The sequence below is a fragment of the Oncorhynchus clarkii genome, chromosome 6 (assembly GCF_045791955.1).
Source record: "Oncorhynchus clarkii lewisi isolate Uvic-CL-2024 chromosome 6, UVic_Ocla_1.0, whole genome shotgun sequence".
Taxonomy (NCBI): domain Eukaryota; kingdom Metazoa; phylum Chordata; class Actinopteri; order Salmoniformes; family Salmonidae; genus Oncorhynchus; species Oncorhynchus clarkii.
The window spans coordinates 37,645,861-37,670,081 of NC_092152.1; the positions used below are offsets into that span (position 1 = coordinate 37,645,861).

At 42.4% G+C, this 24,221-nt stretch overlaps 2 protein-coding genes across 7 annotated transcripts in view; one reads left to right on the top strand and one right to left on the bottom strand.

The window, feature by feature from the left end:
• The window catches only part of LOC139411100 (protein phosphatase 3, catalytic subunit, gamma isozyme, a), a 72,200-nt gene extending 68,680 nt beyond the window's left edge, over positions 1 to 3,520 (top strand). For 4 of the 5 annotated variants that reach the window (XM_071156952.1, XM_071156955.1, XM_071156953.1 and 1 more), the window contains one exon: positions 252 to 3,520. In XM_071156952.1, coding sequence (XP_071013053.1) covers positions 252 to 394 — 143 coding nt within the window. In that variant the 3' untranslated portion in view covers positions 395 to 3,520. The remainder of the gene's footprint in view (positions 1 to 251) is intronic. The other variant, XM_071156954.1, reaches the window with a different exon arrangement.
• Positions 3,038 to 16,688, bottom strand: LOC139411099 (zinc metalloproteinase-disintegrin-like berythractivase). 2 transcript variants are annotated; one of them, XM_071156950.1, is made up of 22 exons: positions 16,606 to 16,688; positions 15,323 to 15,408; positions 15,051 to 15,127; positions 14,681 to 14,759; positions 14,502 to 14,578; positions 14,216 to 14,408; positions 13,883 to 13,945; positions 13,564 to 13,635; positions 13,062 to 13,231; positions 11,764 to 11,845; positions 10,457 to 10,590; positions 10,010 to 10,187; positions 9,083 to 9,172; positions 8,402 to 8,597; positions 7,630 to 7,735; positions 7,351 to 7,507; positions 7,140 to 7,226; positions 6,312 to 6,405; positions 5,960 to 6,068; positions 5,712 to 5,799; positions 5,510 to 5,599; positions 3,038 to 5,396 (listed from the first exon to the last, which is right to left on the bottom strand). In XM_071156950.1, exons 1-22 carry the CDS (start codon positions 16,661 to 16,663, stop codon positions 5,367 to 5,369), a joined length of 2,316 nt encoding a protein of 771 aa, XP_071013051.1. In that variant the 5' UTR covers positions 16,664 to 16,688; the 3' UTR covers positions 3,038 to 5,366. The 2 variants fall into 2 exon arrangements, with proteins under 2 accessions (XP_071013051.1, XP_071013050.1); XM_071156949.1 differs by having other exon boundaries at positions 5,229 to 5,396; positions 5,510 to 5,614.
• Positions 16,689 to 24,221: the final 7,533 nt, after the last annotated feature.

Sequence of the window (24,221 nt, forward strand, 5' to 3'; positions counted from 1 at the left end):
TTGTATGTCTGCACTGTTTGTCTAAGGACGGTCAGCTATTACCTGCATTTGTAAGCATAAGAACCTGGAGTTTACTAAGGACATACAATAAAGGCAAAAGAAATTGGTTAATTTTCAGGATAATACCTGAAGATCCTTTATTGCAGATCCTTAAAAGAGATGGCTAAATATTTTTCACAAACATTTCAAGTTGAAGCATTCAAACCATTTTTTCCTTTGATTTCTAATTTTCCCTCTCCTCTTCCTTCTAGCTATTCAAGGCTTCTCTCCCACGAGGAAGATCAAGGACTTTGCGGAGGCGCAGAGCCTGGACAAAGTCAACGAGAGGATGCCTCCACGCAAGGATGGCCAGCAGCCGGTCAGCCCAAATGCCCCCAAGAATGGCACAGACTAGGCCCGGAGAGTGAGGCCCTCTCATCCTCACCAGACACAGCCCATGGCCCTGTCTCATACACCAAAACTATCTTCTCTCGCTCTCTGTTTTCTATCTCCCTAATTCTCTCTCTATCTCTATCTCTCTATCTCTATCTATCTATCTCTCTGTCCCATTGTGACTCTTCACCCAGCTGGCCTATAGTTGGACAAGCACAGGACATGTAGGTAGGGAAGACACCACCACACTGGGAGAATGGTTTCAGCCACCACAGAGTACAACCATGAAAATAAACAAAAAAAAACATTTTATTTATTAAATGAATAATATTAGGTATATTATGTAATGCTACAATTGAATGAACACATACATTTATAAGATGTTCAAATCAGCATATAACTATGGTAAATGTCAAAGATCAAGACCATTTTGTAAATTTGAGTTGAGGATTGAGGTAGCTAGTAAAGGAGACCTTATCCTTTATTAGTCAATGCAAGTGTTTCTACTGTTATTTTATGTGCTTTGCAAGGGAAAGTTGACTGAATCTACAGATATCTACAGTTTGTGTGCTCTCATACATGTTGTCCATTTAAAAAATATGTGTTAAGTAGAGAGAAAATAATGAAGGGAACGATTTGACACCATTGCAGAAGATTCTTTTATACCTCCAGCAGAAGTTCAGTAGAACTGTTTTGTTCTTTCGTCCAATTTCTTTGGTAAAAACCTTGAAACCACTGAATGCTATTTATGCTGCTTTGGGTCAACTTGTTGCCCCTATATTTTATAGTTAGGTTAAACAGGATTTAATTTGACAGCCTTTAGTCAATCCTTGAGAAACTGCACAGAATTTCCAAATGATTTGTCAAAGAATGAAAAAAAAACCATGACAGAATTGATCCTAGTTTGCTACGATCATTGATGTGATGTATCAATGGACGGTGATTCGTTTTTCTAGTGCTAGGTGTTCTACATAGTGTTTTGATAGTTGTTGTTTGCAAGCTGTCACTAACCGATATATAATATATGCACTGTGTGTACAAAACATTAGGAACACCTTCCTAATATTGAGTTGCACCCCCTTTTGCCCTCAAAGCAGCATCAATTCGTCAGGGCATGGACTCTACAAGGTGTTGAAAGCATTCCACAGGGATGCAGGCCCATGTTGACCCCAATGCTTCCCACAGTTGTGTCAAGTTAGCTGGATGTCCTTTGGGTGGTGGATCATTGTTGATACACACGGGAAACAGTTGAGCATGAAAAACCCAGCAGTGTTGCAGTTCTTGACCCACTCAAGCCGGTGCGCTTGGCACCTATTACCATACTCTGTTCAATCCATTGTTGTTGTCTCGAGGCTTAAAAATCCTCCTTTAACCTGTCTCCTCCCCTTCATCTACACTCATTTGAAGTGGATTTACAAGTGACGTCAGTATGGGATCATGGCTTTCACCTGGTCAGTTTATGTAATGGAAAGAGCAGGTCTTCTTAATGTTTTGTACACTCAGTGTAGATATTCTGCAAAGGCAAAGTTTGATTCAAAAGGGATATAGGCCGACAGTATGTATTGAAGACAGCCACCAGTACCTTGGGTGTGTGGTGCCCCCATTTGGTTAGCTTTTCTGGGACATTGAGCAGGGAGCGGCCTACTATTCTTGAGTGATGTGCTGAATGTGGAAGGAAGAAAGTCCTCATGGTGAAGAAACATACGAAACACAAGGGAAGAACAACCAGTGGTGTCGTCTTCTCAATGCCCTCCTTGACAAGATGGTGGAGAAATCTTTCCCATGGAGCAAATGGTAACGCCACAGATATGTCCCAAAATGAACTGAAGCTTCTTCGTGTTTATTATTTTATGTTTTAAGATAAATTTCTCTGTTGAAATAATAATGACGCTTAGTTTGATTTCATATTGCTTTCCTTGTCAACGCTACATAAAGGAAATATTTGGGGCGTTTCTTGACAAAAGCTGTGTCAATGTCTCCATCTACTGTTGATTTGATGCAGATGCGTTCAAATGACTCCAATGTTGGAAACGTACGGGAAAGCTGGCCTCCAAATCGGCTCCAATTCAATGTTTTAGTTGCTAGCAGTTTGAGGAAAGCAGTACCCTGAAGAGGAGTGGATTGAGTCATCCAGTGAGACGCTGTGAAGATTGATGTTATCGGAATTTCCATGCTCTTTGTCCATCCTATGAGTTATCTCCCCCTATGACAGTTTTCACTATCTGTGGTAGAATCAAAGCTGCGGACCTACAGTGTCTCTACATTGATCATGTAGTAATGTCTGATGGTTCTTCTGAATTAATTTGATTGTGAGTATTATATGGTCTTAACATATACATAGGAACTGACCCTCCATGGCAGGAACTGACCCTCCATGGCAGGAACTGACCCTCCATGGTAGGAACTGACCCTCCGTGGTAGGAAGTGACCCTCCATGGCAGGAACTGACACTACTTTTATAACACCCGCTCTCAACCCTTTAAGGTTTGACTTGATTCTTTAGGACTTGTGACTTAATGAACCGGTGCTTAGTTTTAGCCCTACATTTTTGGGGGCTACAACTGCTTGTCTGACACTCCTCCCGTCGCGCCACATGTAGTTATTCTATTGTGTTTTATCATTCAAGAAGAGCTTTTAAGATTTTTATTCTCATGTGAATTTTCCCTTTTATAATATATATTGTAAGGCTTTTAAACGAGTTGCATTCAATGTGCCATGCCACTACCAAAACACACGCCAACACCTGTGTGTGACTGGTGAGGAGAAGGGAAATCAGAATGTCCCATTCTTGTGTTCAGCAGTGGTCATGGAGAGATCTTGGCGCCTGTTTCAACTCAACATGGGTCAGGTTTATCTGAGTTGTGTCATGGCCCAGATACTTTTGTTTTGTATTTAAAAATGTGATTGGTTTCTTTTCCCTGTATTGTGCTCCGAGTTAGGGGAAGTACAGGCCCCTTAGGAGGGCCGTATTTCTCACCTCTTGTCAGTTTCTAAACATATCTCGAATGTACAAAAATATTTGTAATTTAAAGTCTCTTAAAAGCTGTAAAAAAAGGGTGAGGAAAAATAAGTCCAGTGCTTGTCATGCGAGGCCATGAAATCTATGTAGATGTATCACTTAAAAAAAATAACATTTAAATGCAATGTTTCTTGTTCTCCCTGTCGTGGCTGTCTGGAGTTTTTAGCTCTGCAGGTTTGAGGACAGTCTGCCAGATACCTTCTCGCTTCAGTTGCTCGTGTTAGGCCTACATTCTAGGTATCTCTTGATCTGAATTATACTACATGTTGCTAATCTATTCTCTACACGTCTGGTTGAATGGCTGGATGCATGTCCTCTGGTAGACTTCAGTGTCTAAAATGTTGGGCGCCGAATAGTTGTTTATAAATGTCAAAGTACTACATAAACAGGACAATCGTGTCAAAAATAAAAACATTTTATGCCTGACATGTTAATCAGGTGGCATCTTTTTACAATCCGAGAGAGAGATTGTGATTACAGAAAAGGCTGTTCAAGTAATAGTATACTGTAATAGCAAATCAGACACGTTCACACACAGATACAGTGCCTTGCAAAAGTATTCAGAACCCTTGAATTTCACTTTCTTTTTTAAAAATAAATTCAGTACTAAATATATTGTTGCATAAGTATTCAGCCCCTTTGTTTAGTTAAGCCTAAATTAGTTCAGGAGTACATTTTGGCTTAACAAATAATAGGGGTTGACATGATTTTGGAATGACTAACCCTTCCTCAGTCCCCCATACGTACATTTTCAGGTCCCTCAGTCAAGTATTGAATTTCAAGCACAGATTCAACTACAGAGACCAGGGAGCTTTTGGAAAGCTTTTAAAGAAGGGCAGTGATTGATTTGTTAGTTCCCCATCTACCAGACATTGAATATCTCTTTTAAACATGGTTAATATAATGCTGTGGATTATGTATTAAATCACCCAGATACATAGTCATCCAGGTGTGTAAATATCTTAAGACTTCCCCAAGAAGACTGACAGCTGTAATCTATGCCAAAGGTGTTTCTACCATGTAGTGACTCAGGGAGCTGAATACTTGTGCAACGACTATTTTAGTTCCACTTTTATTCGTCTTAAAAAATACTTGGACTTTGACCGTGTATTTTGTGTTGATTGCCAAAATGACAAATCAAATTGAATCCCACTTTGTGACAAAATCCAAGGGGTCTGAATAGTTTTTGCATTTGTATTCTCAGACGGTGGATGCAGACTTGCAGTTAGTTGTGCAGCATTTAAGAATGTTCTATAAAACAAAAAATCTGTAAATTCTTGCTCACTAGAATTCCTAAATCTAAAATTGAGTTCCTTTATCAGTATTGAGCATGTGTGTTTTTTTTATTTTTAATACAGAACTTTAGTCAGCAATGGCTGTGCTCAGTAAATCTCTGAATGAATACAAAATATTTACTGTAGACTCAGTACTCAGCCAAAGTCAGGAATATACAGTCACCATTGATAAAAATGTAATGTAATAGTACGAAAATAAATGGCATATTATCACATACTGAACACTCACTCCCTGACATGGCGGTGACAAATGAATACTAAAAAGTGTCATTTTTTAAGACGTTCCTCGTAAAAGAGGACTCCTCAGTCCATTCCATATTTGTGACTATACTGAGTTCACCCATCATGCACATCATTGGCACAAACACATTCCTTGGGCTTCATAGGTAGCCTGAGTGCCAGTCTGTTTGTGCCATCATGCTAATTCCTTGTCACTCGTTGTCATGCCAAACAATGAGCAATGGAGTTGGCCAGAGCACAAAGAGATCTGGGACCAGGCTTTTTCAGAAGTGGTGGCAGAGCCAACTTGTCTCTAGTCTAGGGTTCTGTAAAATTATCCCAAAGAAGTGAGGTCTCTGGACTGACTGCACTGGCAGGCCTAGCAGTTGTGGCCCTGCATTTGAGGTCTTGGTAAGGGTTGAGATCCTCATGTTTCCACTCTTCTCCTTTAGATGTTGACATCAGACACGTGGTGGTGGTGGTCTCAGAGCCTGAGAGAGAGAAATATTTACTTAATACTAAATGTTATTCCCATTCATATCTAAATGGATTAATTCACCTATGTGCCATTGTAATATCTAAAATTATGCTAATAGTCTCTTACCTGTCGTGCGGCCCTGAAGTCATAGACCGGGACTTGTGATTGGTTAGCAGCTGGAGGGGGTGGGGGCGGAGCTACTTTTGGTCGCTTGGGCTGGAAATAGTAAAGCTATTCATAAATGGGCAACAGTGCACAGACACAATAACCTTATCAACCAAGACCAACATTGAGATGATACTGTATAAATCAAAAGGTATTTCATTACCTGCTGTGGCATAGCTTTATTTTGGCTGGGAATTGGCAGTTTATGGATGTGGTTGTCCACTTCATGGATTTTCTTCTGGGTATGGTGGCTGGTGGATGAGCAGACAGATTTTTATTTTTATCCAGGAAGTCCCAATGATGTCAGAATACGTATTTTACAATGGAGACCTGACAATTGAGTACATCTTAATGTATCAACGAATTATCTTGGCAGTGAATGTTTATATATGCCCCACGTGGTGGACTAACCTAGGCAGAGTGGGGGACTGTCGTCTCTTCTTTAGGAACACAGCCACTGCCCCAGCAATAGCAGCCAGAAGCAGCAGAGAGACTGTCACTGCAATGCCAATCACTCCTTCTACAATCACACATAGAGAGGTTGGCAAGGTTAAGGAAAGGTCTATACAGAAGTTGAATACAATGAAAACACAGACCAAACCTATTGGCAAAACTATACATAAAGATGCTCAAATTCCTGTAGTAACACTAATTACTCTAGCAATATTGGAGTAACATGTATCAATGTTATCCCTTGTATCAATTGAAACTGTTTTGGGTTTTTTTAAACACGATTTTCTGATTTATGTCTTTAGGGGCCTACCTCTGGAGAGGCCCGTGAAGCTTCCATCCTTTGTATCACAGCCTGGAAGTGACCATCCAGGTTCACACTGGCACTCCATTCTGTGATTACACACCTGCAGTGTCACAACACAGAAACGCATACATTATAATAAAGGCAGGGGTCTTCAACCTTTACTTGCCTAGGGAACCCCCTCCCAGGCAAACCGGCATCCCCATAATACATTAACAAAAAGGTGAATGATAATGGAAAGATGCATTTTAAAATGAATAGATTTGGTAGATAGTTTTGTTATTTTGACCTTCCCACAAAAAAATTGGCAGAGGAAGTGTAAATTCTAACAGCCTATCAGCATGAAAGGTAACCCCAAACACATTTTTTGCTAAGAGCAGCTGTTTAGCTGGTTAAACAAAGGTTAGCCATGTGTTGGCAAAAATGTATGTCCAAGTCAAGAAAGCTTACCAGCAGGTGCGTTTTCAAAGCCTATGTCAAATAATCCAGTGAGTGCAATTGGCTCCAATGAGTGTAATTTGCTCAATATTTGGAGTTGAGAATTAAAAAATGTACATCATTAGAAAGAAAATATTATCCTTTTTTTCCTACAGTAGGTATGTCATTCAAAATTAGTTTGGCTTTTTCACCAAAAAGAAAGCGCAACCAAGAAACACTTGGAGGAGAGTCGTCCAAGCAGAGATGACAAAAAGCAGCCTCAACTGTTGAGGCCTGGAAAATCTTGCCTCAAACCGAATGAGATGGAGAACATTCGTCAATGGCCTATGCTCCTTATTAGCAGTGTTTCTTCCTGAGCTCACAACTACCAAACCAGAGACGGGAGGGTGCTATACTCACAGCATGTCCTTTGCACCGTGCTGAGCAGTTGGTGGCTTTGGGTCCGTAGGCTGTCTCAAGATCCACACACTCGTTCTCGCTGCACACCTTAGAATAGAAGACAGGAATGGGCACCAGAATAAATGAGAAAATAACACGGTACACATTCAATTTGATTTCCTTTCTAAAAACTAGAGGTGGCCCCAGTAGCAACAGACAAAAGTAACCTTACCTTCCCATCATTACACTTGGTCCCTGTGTTCACCTGTCCAAAGTCACTGGTGTGATCACCGTAGAATGTGGCTTTGCAGTCGGAGAATTTCACCATGCGACCATAGTTGGGGTCATCATTACCGTTCTTGCAGAAGAGTTTCCCGCACTGCACATCTCTACAGAGGAGAGCCACAGGAGGGAGTCATATCAGTGACATGCCGCTTATATAAGCAACACCACAATCTGAGTCGTAAAAGCAGCCTATTGAAATAACATGGTATTGCTCGTTAGGCCTCACTGGCTCTGGCAGGGGATGAACTGGTCCTGTGAAGGCCGTCTGCAGTAGGCATAGTACAGTCCTCTGGTGTTCTGGTTATAGCAGTACGTTGTGGCCTTTTCAGCAGCTGAGGAGCGAATAACACCCAATGTTACACAATGCATTAGAGTAGTTCAGAAAGGAAACACCACGTGTACGTTTAACCATTTATTAGAAAATATTACAACGCATAGTCTTGGCCTTATGGCTCTGCTCCTTCAGGGTATCTGCCAGAGCGAAGCGTCATATGAAGATGATAATATAACTACAGGCAGTGAGCACGATATCATATATCAGATACCCGATGGGAAGAAACAGAACCCACAGGTGGAGGCTGGGGTGGTGGGATATCAGAAACCGCAAGCATAGTGAGTAACAGCTAGTTACAGCAGCAAATGTAGCAAGAGACACCAGGGCATGGTTGCGCATGACATCCAGCATTGAAGAAGCATTTGTAGAATTGGTCAAATTTAAATAGCATTTAAGTAGAGTTTGAATCAAATTGGTGCAATATCTGCTGATACGACCACGCTCGTGTTTCCCTTTTGACACCACGTGTCAAAAAGGCTGCAACAACAAAAGTTACCATTTTTTCCACACTTTAAACATTAGCATTAGAATACACTTAACTTGACCATTTCATGACAGAAAATGTCATCTAAAAAAAAGACCAGAAAAGCTAGCTACCTCCATCACCTGATCTGATGAGAGGTGACTCCGTGATGACGAGACAGGGAAATGCTTTCACACTTACATGGGCCATACATTTTCACACACTGGTCATGATGCTGTGGACACTGGCCGTTAAGGCAGTAGCCCCTCCCTCTGTCACAGGAGATCCCATTGACAGAGAAGACGTCCTCAGGACAGACGGCTGAATTCCCTGTGCAGTACTCCGCTAGGTCACAGTCGTCATGTTTCCTTCTGCACTCTGTGGACGAGGCCATGATCTGTGGAGAGTGGTTGTTGCTATGTTCACTATCACTAGCTTGTTAGTCTTCCGACAGTCATGAGTATAGAATGTATAGTCTATTAGCTTGGTGAAGGAGATGTGAAGCTGCATCTGTACTCTGAATCCACTCCGATTGCCGAAATAGAAGATTCATTTAGCCTGGCTGACGCGCAGATCCACGTGTACACTGCGAGTTGCTTTTGCCAGACTAGTTCTAAACAAAATACGCATTCAAGAGGATTTGTTTTCACATGATGACATGGAAAATATTCTGCTTCCACTAATTCCATTCCTTTTTAAGTTTGATCAAATAAAGGAATGCAAGTGAAATGTCTTCAATGCACTTCGAGTCATAAAAAGCCTTTGACATAGTTATACGTGTCTGCTGCATGTTCCCGAGAGGGCTGTAGAATCAAAGGAACACATCCGGATGTCTAGAGCAGACGAATGGATAGGCATGGTGGCTATGTGGTCGGGTCTCACCTTACAGTCTTCACAGCACTCTCCTGCAGCACACTCTGAGCCTTTGGTCAGTGTGCAGCTGGTGGCATTACAGCAAGGGTTTGTACACTCCTATAACATCAACATCCTACATGTCATTATGATGATGCTATGAGGGGGATCAGAAAGTTATTAAGGAATGAGAACATAACGTACGTTCATCCAGTGTGTAAATTGTCTCAAAGTCAAGCCACTATGTATGTGTAGGCTTTAACTAGATAACTTGGGGTTTCCCCACTCTGGAGTATTATACCGCAGTAAGACACGCTAACTAACTAAAACAAACATTGTACCTTAGTAGGCTATGAATAGGAATTACAAGCATCTGATACAAACACGACTTTAGCAAGATAGTTACACAAAAAGATGGTATCTTATCCGACTGACTTAACAGGTCTGGACAGATTGATGTGAATGAACTGCTCTGCACACTTAACTCCCTCTGACTGGAATGTAAACAGATGTTCATGGATTGTTACTTTCAAAGTTTCCTCTACCAGATCACCATATAGCCATGACTCTCATACTATGTGTGGAAATGTATAGACTGCAATGTCTGGAAATGTGAATCATCTAGTGAGTCTTATCATTGCATTACTGCTATGTTAGTACTCATTTGAAGAGACATTCCCAAACTGGGTAAATATGTATGTTTTTCTAAGGCTGGTGGTGGTGGATATATATATCAGGATAGGCCTGTGCTTGTTAAAGGCATTCTCCATTTTGCCCTGAGCTAAGGAAAACAGGCAAGACCACGCACGTAAATCTGAAATGTTATTCCCAGAAATGTAATGTAATCACTTGACATACTTGTATTAACTCCACGAGAACCAACTTTTGTCTGATTTGATTGCTACATTGTTGATCTAAATGGTGGGTAGATGGAATAGAATGAGAAGGTTAATTCACCTCCAGGGAGCCACAATCACACTCCTCTCCTCTCTCCAGAAAGCCATTCCCACACACTGGGGTTGATTCCACATTTCGGTAGTCTGGCTTGTTCAGTAGGCACCCAGGGTTACGATTATTCAGGAACTGGTCATAGCTCAAACTACTGCAGCTACTGAATGACTTTGGGATATCCCAGCTGAAAGAAAAAAACTGTTACCCATAAGGTCATATACTGACTTTCAATATAACCACTGTAGCACAAACCACTGTGCTGTCCAAGGGGTCAGTACTGTATGGCTGCTCTGTGTGTGTTATGAGCAGAGAAAACAATGCCTGTAAGTATTCTTTAATACAAGTTCCCTCTTGCTTGTAAACCGCAATCAATCATATGGTTTATCATTGACAGCATTCCAATCTAGTCACAACATTATATATCTTGAAACTTTTCATAATAACAGTCCTTACCTGAGGGCCCCAGCCATTACACAGCTATTCCCAGAACAAGCACAGGCACTGGAGTCATCGTGGTTCATGCCCAGGTTGTGGCCCATCTCGTGGGCCAATGTGGCCCCCACAGCTATGGCCCTGGGGTTGTGATCCTGTAAGGAAGTAAATAGTTAACATGAAATAGAATTGACTGTGTTTGATGACATGTTCTATCAGTGAAACTAACCTGGATGAATAAGTTAGAGATTAAATTGATATACAATGACTGTCACTGTCTCATTCTATCAAAATGCGCTAAGATCTAATCGAGCTTCCTTTTTCTGATTTAGACATATTGTTCTGCATGTTGGTTGATTAGAGCAAAAAGCAACTTCTCATTTTGAAAATTCCTACGTGGCTTTGATATGAGTCAGAAACATTTATTCTACTGTCAAACTTTACTACAAAGTGTAAATAGGATACTTTTGCTCATAAAATCTGTCTCGTCCAAAACTGAGATTTAGGAAAAAATTGTGTGTCACAGAATACAGGGTACGCAATTCTTTCCCCCCTTGGGTTGGGTTTGTTTAAATCCTGCACAAATGCCCACAGCACCGAAATAATCATCAATTAATAGCGCAGCTGCATGCAACCCGATCGCAATGCCCAATGACATTCGATATCCCTATGGGGCTATTTAGGGACCATCAGTAAATTACACAATGTACATGGGAAATAAAAATGATGTCAATAGCTCCAAATTTCAATGACTTAAAAACCTCAAACCAACTATAAGTTGTAGAAATTCATACACAAATATTGAAAACATTTAATGAGACAACTAAAGTTGTGCAACATGAAAATATTGTCCCATTTACATTGTGTAATTTATTAATGGTCCCTAACTAGACCCAGAGAAGTCTTTAATGACTTCTCTGGGGCCAATGATTACACTTTTCATACATTTTTTCCACATGAGTCATTTAGCAGATGCTCTTATCCAGAGCGACATAAAGTAGTGAGTGCATATATTTTTTTTACTTTTTTGTATTCCTGTGGGAATTGAACCCAAGAACCATGCTCTACCAACTCAGCCACATGGGACCGTAAAATACATTTCATTACCATGCCATTTTTCTCACAACTATTTCTAAAGAAGTTAATCTTGCAATTCAATCTTCTCCCTTTCTGCTTTGTAAACGTCACAGTTTGAATGCTTGGTAGAACCTCTCCATTGTCCCATTTTACTTATTCAATTCCTCAAGCAAAAACAATCCTACTTCCACATTTCAAATAATGGCAGCTTATTGTGTAGGCAAAATGTACACCTAATGAATGTACTTTACCTGCACCACCCCAGCAGAATGACCTGAACATAGAGTCCCGATAAAGGCCAGACCCACCGTCGATCCCTCAAAGTCAATGCCACTGAAACACAGGGAACAAGAAACATGTCAACCCCACATACGTATGTATTCATGTCAGCCACAGTGTTTTTGTGCTGCCCATGTATTCGTTGTTTTTGTTTGTTTACTCATGGATTTGCGACGAATGAGGATTACTTTTACTCAGGATGAGCTACTGAATATTAGAGACACTTTGCCAGCTGTTTTTGTTCACAAACTTTTGTCCTCAGCCACCGAAATACTGATATTGTATCTGTATGATGTCTGTGGACTGGGTATGTGTAATTATGTACTGGGTGGTTCGAGCCCTGAATGATGCTTGGCTGAAAGCTGTGGTATATCAGACCGTATTCCATGGGTATGACCATTATTATTATTTTTTTTACTGTTCTAATTACGTTGATAACCAGTTTATAATAGCAATTAGGCACCTTGGGGGTTTGTGGTATATGGCCAATATACCACGGCTAAGGGCTGTGTGCAGGCACTCCGCATTGTGTCGAGCAATAGAACAGCCGTAAGGCGTGGTATATTGGCCGTATACCATCCGTCCTCGGGCCTTATTGCTTTAATGTACTTGGTGAATAAAGAAGATTATGATCCTGATGTCAAATACCCATGTTATGAATTCTTCAATATGAGTCTATCAAGAATAACAATGTTCCAAACCAAGATGGCCTAATCAGGTGACCATCAGCTGACCCTATAAAGGTGTCTGACAAGCACACACTAAACGAGAAAAACAATTTTTACGCCACTTCGATACCGCTACGAACAGAAGTTACCTTTTACGTAGCAGGTTAGGGGAATTAGGGTTAGCAAAAAATGATCACCTAACCTGCTATGAAAATCACTTTCGGTCGTAGCTGTATCGAAGTGGTGTGAAAAGAGTGTCCCCAAACCAAACATTTCATGGTTTGGCAGACATTGGAGGACTTGCGTTCATGTCCAAAGTGAATGTTATCTGCCTCTTATTTTATACTCACTGTTTACCTTATATTCAACCATGAGTGACTCACAGAGATGAAACACTTAAACCAGTCAGAGTTAGAGGTGAGGACATTTAGAAAAACAATTCCATTTCTTTGGCTGAGTCCTATAGATTAGATTAGATCTGCGTTGTGGCCTACCTGATGACGTGTGTATGTCCAGGCCTACCCAATGAGGTGTGAGTTGGGGCTTACCTGATGAGGTTTGTGTTGGGGCCTATCTAATAAGGCGTGTACGTCATGGCCTACCTGATGAGGTGTGCGTTGTCGTGGGGCTTAGTCTTGACCAGGTCGTTGTTCCTCCACGTGGTAAAGGCGTCCAGGGTGGCGCCAGCAGGGGCGGTCACTGATATCTTATCACTGTCTGACCACACCTCCAGACCAACCAGGGCAATAAAGGTGTTGAGGGGCTTATACACCTGCAGGCAGATTTGTTTCATGATTAGGTTAAACTCTCCCCATTAAAACAATTAGGGGTGGTTTACCAGAACTAGGCCTAATCGGTGTCCTGGAAACCATTACAGTTCATTGGAAAGCAATTAAAACAGAGCGGTTTGAGTTGAATGACCTTCATAAGGCAGAGAAGCAAACAAGTACTGTCCAAGCAGAGCCAGAAGACCAAAAAAGTTGTGGTGAGAAACGGATTAAATGTGAAGGTGTTGGATATTCGGATACCAGGCCAACAGGGACACGGTGCTGTAAGGGGATCTTGTAGGTATGTAAAGCTGGCATCACCATGTGACTGACTCACCATGTTGACAAAGTTAACCACTTCAAATATCCTCTTACGCAGCTCTCCCCGATTACTCTCCATCTTCTTGTACTGAAACGGTATGGATGCGATATGTTTTAGTGTGCACACGAGAACAACGGACACCCTGTCACGATGCATTGCTCACCAATTAGATATGATTATTAACATTATTTTATAGATATTACGTTGCTTTCCTAAATATTATTTGGTCAAAAATATTGGCCAAATAAATGATAAGAATGAAATGTTGAAGTTTATTGTGTTGATTCGGGTAGAGGTGAGGCACTTGTGTTTCTGGTGTATTGTCAGTTCTTACCTCGCGGTTGTCTGCAACGAGGACAAGCTCAACATATTTTTGCTGTTGAAGTATAGATGGACCCTAGTAAACAGGAAAACGTTGTGGTTAGAAGTGGAGGGCGCTAAACCAATGTGAGTTCAGGTGCAACCAAAAAAAGGATTGGGATCATCATTGAAAAGGCTCAACGCTCGCTCACCACTAAAATCTCAATGTTTAATTCACGCAAGGTTAAAAAAGGTGTTGTTTCGGCCATCAATGGCCTTCATCAGAACACATCATTTCCTGTTAGGGAATATCAGACTATATTTAACTAGGGACATTTTAGGCGTATTCATGGATTGGATGTCTTACTGAGGCTCGAGAACGGCTCCTGCTAGTAATGGAAGGGTAGTCAGGGTAGTCTTCGTTCCAGGTAGAATTAGTGACTCCACACAGCATAGGCTTGGAGCTCTGGTCCTCGTATTTTAGCACTGCGTGATCCCCATCATCCCCCCCTGACAGGGGCTCAATCAGGTACCTTTGGGCGGCCGTTCTGAAATATCCACTAAAATAAAAACACACAATAGACATTATACAATCGATTTAGGGGATGAAATAGTGTTTCACTGTGGACTAACAGAAATGTAGTGCTGCCTGCCTGAGTCCATCGCAGGTGCTCATGCTGACCGTAGACTCACTGTCATCCACAATACTACCGTGATAGTAGCAGTGATCCTGGAGAAGAGAATTAAGTAGAGGGCGAGGTTAAAGGGCCTTAATCAAGACACTTATAAACAGCCTACGGCTACCTATCAAGGGTATGTTCTAATCACTTACCATATCCTGAGGCGTAGAGGTGACCGGTGTGCCATCCTCAGTGTAGTAAGTCTCACTATAGTCTTTCGCGAGTAATTCCCTGAGGGGATTTAAAAAAAAAATAAGTTATTTATTACATAATTTCCTTAGACTGACCTACATGTCCAAAGGAATTCATGAGGTGATAACAAAATTCATGTATTTTTAAAAAATATATTTGAGGATGCAGTGTGTGGCTACAAATGGCAACTAAGATAAGACTGTGGAAAGACAGTTCTCCACATAGTGCCGTTCCTTATTTAGGGGAAAGAAGAAGCATGTGGTAATCCTACTTGTGTGAGAGGTCAACATTTTGGAGAATGAGATAGGAGTCTTTTGCCAGAGTACATACCTATTCTTCTCCAGATGCATCTCAATGTCTCTCCCACCCACTCTCATTGCATACTTCAAAGTTTCTGGCCTGGATGACTGAGAGAGAGGATTAGGATTAGTTGATACCATAGATATAATCTCTCCTCAATATATTAACATGGTCTCTTTTACCACTTTGTTACAAGCAGTAAACACATTTGTTTACAAATAATAGGTTGGCATTGATGTCTACAGAGTACTTCACAGCAAAACAGCTCCTGTGCAGGAAGGAAGAACAGGAGGCGAATGTACCTCGGTTTCTCTTTTCCGCAGAGTATGTAGTCTGATGGGTCGGACTACCTCATAGTCCCTCACTCCTTCAAGAGGACCATGACTCACTGTGGGGAGAGAAGGAGAGAGAACGTGAGGGATAGAGAGAGTTCAAGAATGGACCATCTTTGTCTTTTTCCATTCTATTCTAAACGTGTCATAAGCTGAACCTTGTTTTCAGACATTGACTGGTCCATTGGTAAGGAACAGTCAGATGGCAGTATAGCAGTGTTTTACCCTTGAACTACAGGAGTATAACCCCAGCTTTCCTTATATTCAATGCATTTCATTCATGTTTACACATTGTCTAATAAAACTACAGTATGAATACCTCAGATACATGATGAACGCAGGCTGTTGGACCCTCGTATATGATCATTATACTAGGTGCTGTTTTGTTAGAGAGTGTATATCAAGGGCTGACACATGGATAGATGTTTTTTTTTTTTTTCCTCATTACCCTTTCTTGTTCTCTGTCAGGCCTGTTTGATTTGTACTTGACCTTGGCCCATTGAGCCATGATTGGGCCGTAGAGGAACATTGGGAATTATGTCATTAAATTGGTCATCTCGTTTCCAGACACTTCCACAGCACAAGGTTTTGACATATGGGCGATGTCCACCACAGTCAGTTTGAGTTGACCAGATAATGCAATAATCTCTGTCTTGTCATTCCATCCATACTGTACCTGGTGTGTCAACACTTACTAACACTACTAAATTGATGTTTCCCAATAGTCGCTGTGAGAATGAGACTTGGCTAAGGATTTATCACTATAAATCAGTGATTCTTGACTGGTGGAGTGGGAGGTTTTGAAAGGGTTGAGGGTGTCTGAGTAAAAAATAAATCACTTAAACCACAAAAACACAGTAGAAAGTGATTAAATAATTTAATCTCTGAACAATTCTTCTTCAGTCAGTATTTTGAATATAGAGCTATTTGCTGTGCTGTTCAGCGGATTTGGTTGATTTGTGGTCTCTAACCGGTGAGCTTATTAACATCAAGAATATGGGCAAAATGGAATTATTGACAATGAAAAGGTGGGAATGTTGTTCCCTTGTTATACAATTGCTACATTTACTATCAATATAGCAGTAAAAAAAAAAAAAATCCAGATTGCATTTTAGCGATTTTTCTCTCTGTATCTATATACTCACTGTACTGTTAATGCAACCAGTCTGAATAAAGTGCCCTTTGACTATGGCTGACTAGGGCTTAACCTGTGCCATTGTGCTGTGAGGAGACGGGTGTATCCAATGACTTACCTGAGAGATTGAGGGAGGCAGTTAGGGTAAAGATCCACAATAGAAGTGTATGTGTCATTGTCGAAGTGCAGACAGCTACTGAAACACAAGTGATGGTCTGAGGGGTTTAATGGGTTACCTGGTTGCATGCTCATGTGATACCATCTACAGGCCACACCTTATTGGGCGGCCCCAGCCTGTCAGTGATGGAGTTTGTTTTTCATGGCCCAGTGGTGTTCATGGCCACTTCCTGTTAGTCATAGCTAGTGTACACACGACTTGCTACAGTGCCTGTGTTTCCCAAATGGCACCCTATTACCTATAAAGTACACTACTTTTGACCGGTAGTGCACTATAAAGTGAAAAGTACTGTATGAACACATGTATTTACTTAGTTAATCTCTGTAATGTTGTGACTAAGGGTACAATGAGAATATATATATTTGGCGCGTATGACAAATAACATTTGATTTGGTATCTATCTCGATATATTTTTCAAAACATCGTACACATTTAAACAGAACATTTGAATTACATGTAAGCAATATTCACCACTTACCACACTGACCAATCACTGAGTCATCTTAATGTTATTATATTATTTTACTCATGTGAGTCCTGGCCTCCGGTAAGCTGTTTTTGTCTGTTAGGAGAAACTAACCTTTGAGAGTAAAATAAATACAAAATTGTGAGGAAAATATAGCACCACAAGAGGGCAATCTCTCCTCATAATACCTCAGGATCTCATGCCAAGTGAATCAGTGCAGTCCACAGTGGAGCTCAGCTCAGCTGCCTGCCTGCTCTGCCTGCCTTTCTTCCTGCCCTGACTCCCTGCCTGCCTTTCTTCCTGCTCTGCCTCCCTGCCTGCCTCTCTGCTCTGCCTCCCTGCCTGCCTCTCTGCCTGCCTTTCTTCCTGCTCTGCCTCCCTGCCTGCCTCTCTGCCTGCCTTTCTTCCTGCTCTGCCTCCCTGCCTGCCTCTCTACCTGCCTCCCTGCCTGCCTCTCTGCCTGCCTTTCTTCCTGCTCTGCCTCCCTGCCTGCCTGCTCTGCCTGCCTTTCTTCCTGCTCTGCCTCCCTGCCTGCCTCCCTGCCTGCCTCCCTGCCTGCCTCTCTGCCTCCCTGCCTGCCTCCCTGCCTGCCTCTCTGCCTCCCTGCCTGCCTCCCTGCCTGCCTCTCTGCCTCCCTGCCTGCCTCTCTGCCTCCCTGCCTCCCTGCCTGCCTCTCTGCCTGCCTTTCTTCCTGCTCTGCCTCCCTGCCTGCCTCTCTGCTTGCCTTTCTTCCTGCTCTGCCTCCTTGCCTGCCTGCTCTGCCTGCCTTTCTTCCTGCTCTGCCTCCCTGCCTGCCTGCTCTGCCTGCCTTTCTTCCTGCTCTGCCTCCCTGCCTGCCTCTCTGCCCAGGCAGGTCACCCGTGATACAAGTCAGTATTCAACGTCCGTCCATGTCTGAGGACGTCGGAAGTTGATGTGGAATTCAGCAACTAGGGGCATCAGTGGGTGCTATTACCTTCAAGTAGGTTTTGGCGTTGCGGACAGGGATGGCGTATGGGGGGTGTAAGCAAAGGTTGCATGTTCAAATCCAGCGATAGAAAGTTGTTTTCATATTTTTGCTTTAAGCCTGTCCCAAACCTTAGCCCTTACCATAACCATTCGGAGTGAATGATTAATCTTAAAAATGAGGAGATCATGCCTAAACATAACCTTAACCACTTTGAAATTTGACGTTTGAGAAAATCGGATGAACGTCTAATTTTGACGTGAGACTGTGAGAGTTTGTAGCTTGGCCTACCTCTCTGTCTCTCTGCCTGTCTCTCTGCTCTTCCTGCCTCTGCATGCCTTCTCTGCTCTGCCTGCTCTGTTCTGCCTACCTCCCTTCTTCCCTACCTCTCTGCCTGTCTCTCTACTCTGCCTGCCTGCCCGGGGCAGATATGAGCACAGGGCAAAAAGAGGACAGCTGGCTGGGTTTGTTTGCTCATCTCTGTGGTTGGAGCCTTGCCAGGGACATGGCAATCTGTTCTTTGTTTTTTTGTCCTTGATGACAGAGGGAAAGTGTGTGGCAGGACTGTGCACCACTGTTTTATAATTGGATTTGTATGCACCATTTACAATGCATGTCACCAATAAAGAAAGACAAATCAGACAAATCTCAGACACTTTTGGGAGACGGGGAGATTATGCTCGAATTTGGGATTGGATCTTTTTATGCGGAACTCTTTCTCCAACACGCACCATGTTGCATGATTCATGATTCCCTGTCTCTGAAGGAGGAGGTTACATCTGCCTTTTGAAGCTGAAGCCTGTCCTGTAAAACGGATTACCGTGTTATGCTATTGCTATCATGACAAACGAGAGCTGTCTATGCATGTATTTTTATTGCTGCTTGGTTTAATGCGTGTTGGTGCAGACTGCGGTGCTGAAAGTCACTGTGAGGAACCATACAAATGAGGAACTGCCACTGCAGAAAACATTTGCATGTGTGGTCCAGGTTGAATTCTTAATAGAATACAGCGTCAATATAAATAACTTAGGTTAGGCATCCTTTTAAAGCTTTGAAACTAGGGGATTTCTAATATAACCTACAGAATTTGCATGATTATTAATGATATGACTGAAGCTCAGTAGAGCCTTCATTTGTATTCACTGTCTATTTCTTTTTGTGTAACAATGCTCTGGGCTGAGCCGTAAAAAAAAAAATGAGGCTCTGTGGTGCTTTGCCTTACGTCAGACAGCATGACTTTTGTCAAAACGCGACTGAGTTATTGAGGATGCAAGGTGACGTTTTGTAGATGTTTTTCAGTCTAATGTGATTTGTCGATCCGTCCATTCTACAATGGATGTTATCAAACACCGCGCGCGTGTCTGTCTGTCTCTGGTGCTGGTCTGCAAGTGAGGTTACCGTGGAGTTTTGCTAATGTCACCAGATTGGAAGATGCAGCCTTGACCAAGATGGCTGAAATGGAGGAACTCCAGAACAACGCAAACAACAGAAGTCAGCTGAGAGATTGAAAGTTCATGCTAGACTGGAATGATCCACTGGGCTAGAGTAGCCGACTGCATGCGTGGGACTTAAACAACAGAGCAGGGATAATGTTGCCTGCTTACAACACATGGTCTATTCTGCTCCAAAACACTATCTCTTACAATAAGCCTGTCTTCTCGGCTAAATTTAGAAAGAGTTAAACACACGTGAATGGTTTTATAGAATTAGTCTCATTGTGGAGTTGGAGAGTCATGTCTGTTTGACCTAATTCTGTTCTTCTCTTTCCTCACTATCCGTCATTCTATGATACAATTCCAGGAGAGCTTGTGCACTTTTTAATCATCCTTGAGATGCTGGGAGAATAATTGTTGGTATGGTTGAATGTTATTCCCGGCCTGTCTCTCTCTGTATGGTGAGCTGCTGATACTGATATTGCTGTACCTCTCTGACCTGCTTTCTCCATGTTCTGGCCCTAGAACTGATGCTATGCTGGTGGATATCCAAAGCCCTGCCTTGTAGTGAGTTAAGTCATCTGCAAGATTGGTTTATTTTTCCGGCTGACCAGTTTGAACCAGCAGAGAACCGACTGCACTAGGCCCTGGCTAGTCCCTGGCCGAGCTGTCGGCTCTCAGTTCCTCATCCACGCAGCCACGCTAAGCACAATAAAACCTCTCTGAGCTCACACTGTTTCCTGCGGGGCCAGTCGCAAGACAGCTCTGTTGTGGTCAATCCTTCTGTTTTTATTATTCGAGTATTGTTACGTATTACTATGTGTAAATCTCATTGGTGTTTTGTAGGATTTGCATTTCAATAAATACACCCCACTGCAGGTTGTATAATATGAGGTACTGTCTGGTTGGATGACCTATTTATTTTAATTATCACATTTTTGTGTGGAGAATGGTAATAAATGTTGGTCATATTCATTCATTCTTTATAGAAACAATACAGACACTAACATTTGTCACACTTTCCGTTATGTTGTAGAACAGCTGTAGAATGTCTGATGTAACTTGACCTCCTCTACACTAGCTTTGCTCCACTTTGATCGTTGCCCGATTGTAAAGGGGATTTCCAGGTGGACAAGGAGAGCAGTCGTTGATAATATATATAAATAAATAAAAATCTGGTTTATTACAAGTTGCAACAGGGAGACACCTCCAGAACAGAAGCCGAGAAAATGTCTAACGATCCTTCTCTGAGAAGACCGTTATATATTAAACGCACAGTACCAAATGTTCTGTAAACACCAGCCCCACCAGCCCCGAGAGGAAGTCACAACATCAGCTGCTACAGAATCACACAGTGTCACAGACACATTATCAGTGTTCCCTTGAATCCAGTCGGGCGTCAAACTTTAACCACAACATTCAACACGGGCAGACATTTGATACTGGCAGTTAAACAGGTCAAAGGTCAAAGGTAGAACATCAGTACTTAGTTACAACAGATTTTGTAGACAAACAAGTGAAAACTACTTGATTAAATATAAACATACATGGTTAACTCCTGTTTTCCTTCTCCCAGGGGGAATGCATCTGTCTGCGTCTTCCCGCACATACGTTCGTGTTTAATACGTATCAATCCATATCAACAGTAAATCACATACAGGAAAATAATGAATAATAATTTCCCATTACACCAATGAAAACCACACATTGGTTTTGTTTTGTAGTACCGGGCAACCCTACTCTTTAGAGTTCAGAAGCGCGAGCTTGACCATTGAAAGTGCTGATGTGGATATCCCAAGCTTTAGCCAGGGTTTCCGTCAAAGTCTGCAGATAGTTACAGTAAATAAGTGTTGTAATGTTGTCCCTTAGCCAATCTGTTGGTTCTAGGGCCCTTGGCCCAGTGCTCCCAGTCCAAATGTGTCCTTTGGCACACAGCATACTCTGCTGCCCTCAGTAGGTAGGGGCTACCACAGACACTAGCAGATGATTAAAGGCATCCGCATTCTTCCCAGCCGAAACACTTAGTGTATTTTTTTTTAACTATGCAAGTCGTTTAAGAACAAATTCTTAGTTACAATGACGGCCTAGGAACAGTGGGTTAACTGCCTTGTTTAGGGGCAGAACGACAGATTTTGTGAGCTCAGGGATTCGATCTAGTCACCTTTCCATTACTGGCCCAACGCTCTAACTACTAGGCTACCTGCCAGCCCATATATGACCAGTAGTGGAAAAGGTACCCAATTGTCATACTTGAGTAAAAGTGAAGATACCTTAATAGAAAATGATTCACGTAAAGGTGAGTCACCCAGTAAAATACTACTTGAGTGAAAGTATAAAAGTATTTGTTTATAAATATACTTAAGTTTTAAAAGTAAATGTAATTGTTAAAATATACTATATTAAAAGTAAAAGTATTAATAATTTCAAATTCCTTATATTAAGCAAACCAGACGGCCCAATGGTCTTGGTTTTACATTTACGGATAGCCAGGGGCACTCTCCAACACTCAGACATCATTTACAAACAAAGCAGGGATGACCAGGGATGTTCTCTTGATAAATGTGTTAATTTGGAAAAATGTTCTGTCCTGCTAAGTATTCAAAATGCAATGAGTACTTTTGGCTGTCAGGGAAAATGTATGTACATTATTTTCTTTAGGAATGTAGTGTGTAAAAGTTGTCCAAAATATAAATAGTAATGTACAGATACCATCAAAAACTACTTAAGTAGTACTTTAAAGTATTTTTACTTAAGGACTTGACTACAGCTAGTCAAAGGCCCCAGCTGTGGGGAGAGGGAAATGGAGAGTATAGGGAGTTGGGAGGCTCTAGTCGTGAGGACAGGGGGAGGGAGCTCCAGGAGCGGAGAGTGTGGAGGCCCCAGCCATGGGGTGGAGAGAGGGGAGTCGGCAAGACTGAGCCCTGGGGAGGGAGCACCAGCCTCAAGTCTGCCTGCTCTGACCTTGTCCTCCAGCAGGATGAACAATGAGCCTGTCCCTCCCAGAGCCTCTCCCACTCTCCTCTGGAACTTTCCTGTCCTTCACCTGGCGCCAGTCCAAACGACTCCCCATGGGATTGTAGGCTCAATGTTAGGTCGGCAGGGCCAATTGGACAGATCCAAGATAAAATTGTTCTTGGCAGGACCTATGCTGTCAGTTTGATTGTTACTCAAGTAATTGTGTCCATCGCTATTGTAACTGGCGTTCCTGTGCGTGCCTAACAGTATAGCTTCCTTCCTAAAAAGTCCTTACTGGTACTCGATCTCAGATCCTCTGCCTTTCAAACACACGTGACCGCCCACTTGCCAACATCTTATCCAAAACCACTTACATAATAAGTGGGAAGAAAGGGATGCCATATCCCTCTGATGTGGTCGGACAAAATGGCCAAAACCATTTGCCACTGTGACAGGAAGCCACATTCTAATGTACTAACCATTCTGACTAAGTTGTGAGTGGGACTGCATTACTATGGTGATTGGTGACACAGTCGAACGTGCTGATATCATTCACCCTGCCTTCCTACTCCCTCTCACACCCCCCCCTCCCCCTCTCACCTCTCCCCCATTCACCTGATCTTGTTGTCACCTCAGCGTGTGGTATTGTTGGCAATCCCTTCCCCCTCACCTTTCCTGTTTGTGTCCCTGCATTGCCATGGAGATGGTATGTAGCACATGACCCACAGGTGATCTCAAAGACACAACAACAGTGTTCGTCACAGGTAACCTAACCTAACTTAGCAGGTGTAAAAGAAAAGCCTGAAACTAGATCCCCTACATACTGGTCTTGATGCGAAGAAAATAAATGTTGGGGAAGGTTCTCGTCTGCACATTTCAACCAATCCAGTAAATGTGGAGGACAAGTTAAGATGGAGTGTTGCCTTGTTAACATCCATAAGCAAAAGTCGTGTCACAGGCTCTCTTTCCATTTCCCCTGAAAACCGGAACATCTGTAATGATACACATAGACAGCAACAATGTGTCGGTTTTTGTTCTGGTTTTAGTGGTTATTATGTTGTAACTGAAACTGTACGATATCAAGAGACATTAAGTTTGACTGATACCTATTTATGTTCTTGTGTGTTCCATGCAAGACAAAGCAACATTTAAAAAAATAAAAAAACATTTAATTTTTTTTACATTTTTTTTACTTCTGACCTGATTTGGTACAGTCCGACGCTATTCACACCTATAATTCTAGGATGCATCCTAAATGGCACCATATTCCCTACATAGTGCACTACTTTGGACCAGGTTCTCTGGTCCAAAGTAGTGCACTATATAGGGTACAGGATGCCATTTGGGATGGTGCCCTAGTCTGGAATGTCACCTTGACCCCCTAGGACCATGCAGTGACCCTAATGAGGTACCTGATCATGTGTTGCCTTGATGTGTCTTTGGCGTTCAGACTCTGATTGGATAGTGATGTGAAGACAGATGCACCATGGCCCTCGTGGCCGTCTTAGTGCAACCAGCCGTGATCAGAGGTAGAGGCGAGCCGGCAGCAGCCGGTTTGAGCCGGTTCTGTGTAATGCTGCCTGCCTGCCTGCCTGGGTGCCCAGGCTGTGTGTGGGAGCGATGCACAGTCATTTAATCTGCATGTTCAGGCCTGTCCCTGGGGGAGAGGAGGACAAAGGGAGAAAGAGAGAAAGAGGAAACACAAGCTCTATAGCTCTGCCTGCTCTGTGCGTGCCAGTGCTGCCTCCAGAATCTC

Coding starts and splice junctions, on each gene's coding strand:
- LOC139411099 (XM_071156949.1), bottom strand. CDS start 16,663: ATGACACATACACTTCTATTGTGGATCTTTACCCTAACTGCCTCCCTC. Junction 15,409..16,605: donor TGCCTCCCTCAATCTCTCAG/GTAAGTCATTGG, acceptor CTCTCCCCACAG/TGAGTCATGGTCCTCTTGAA. Junction 13,636..13,882: donor TCGTTGCAGACAACCGCGAG/GTAAGAACTGAC, acceptor ATACCGTTTCAG/TACAAGAAGATGGAGAGTAA.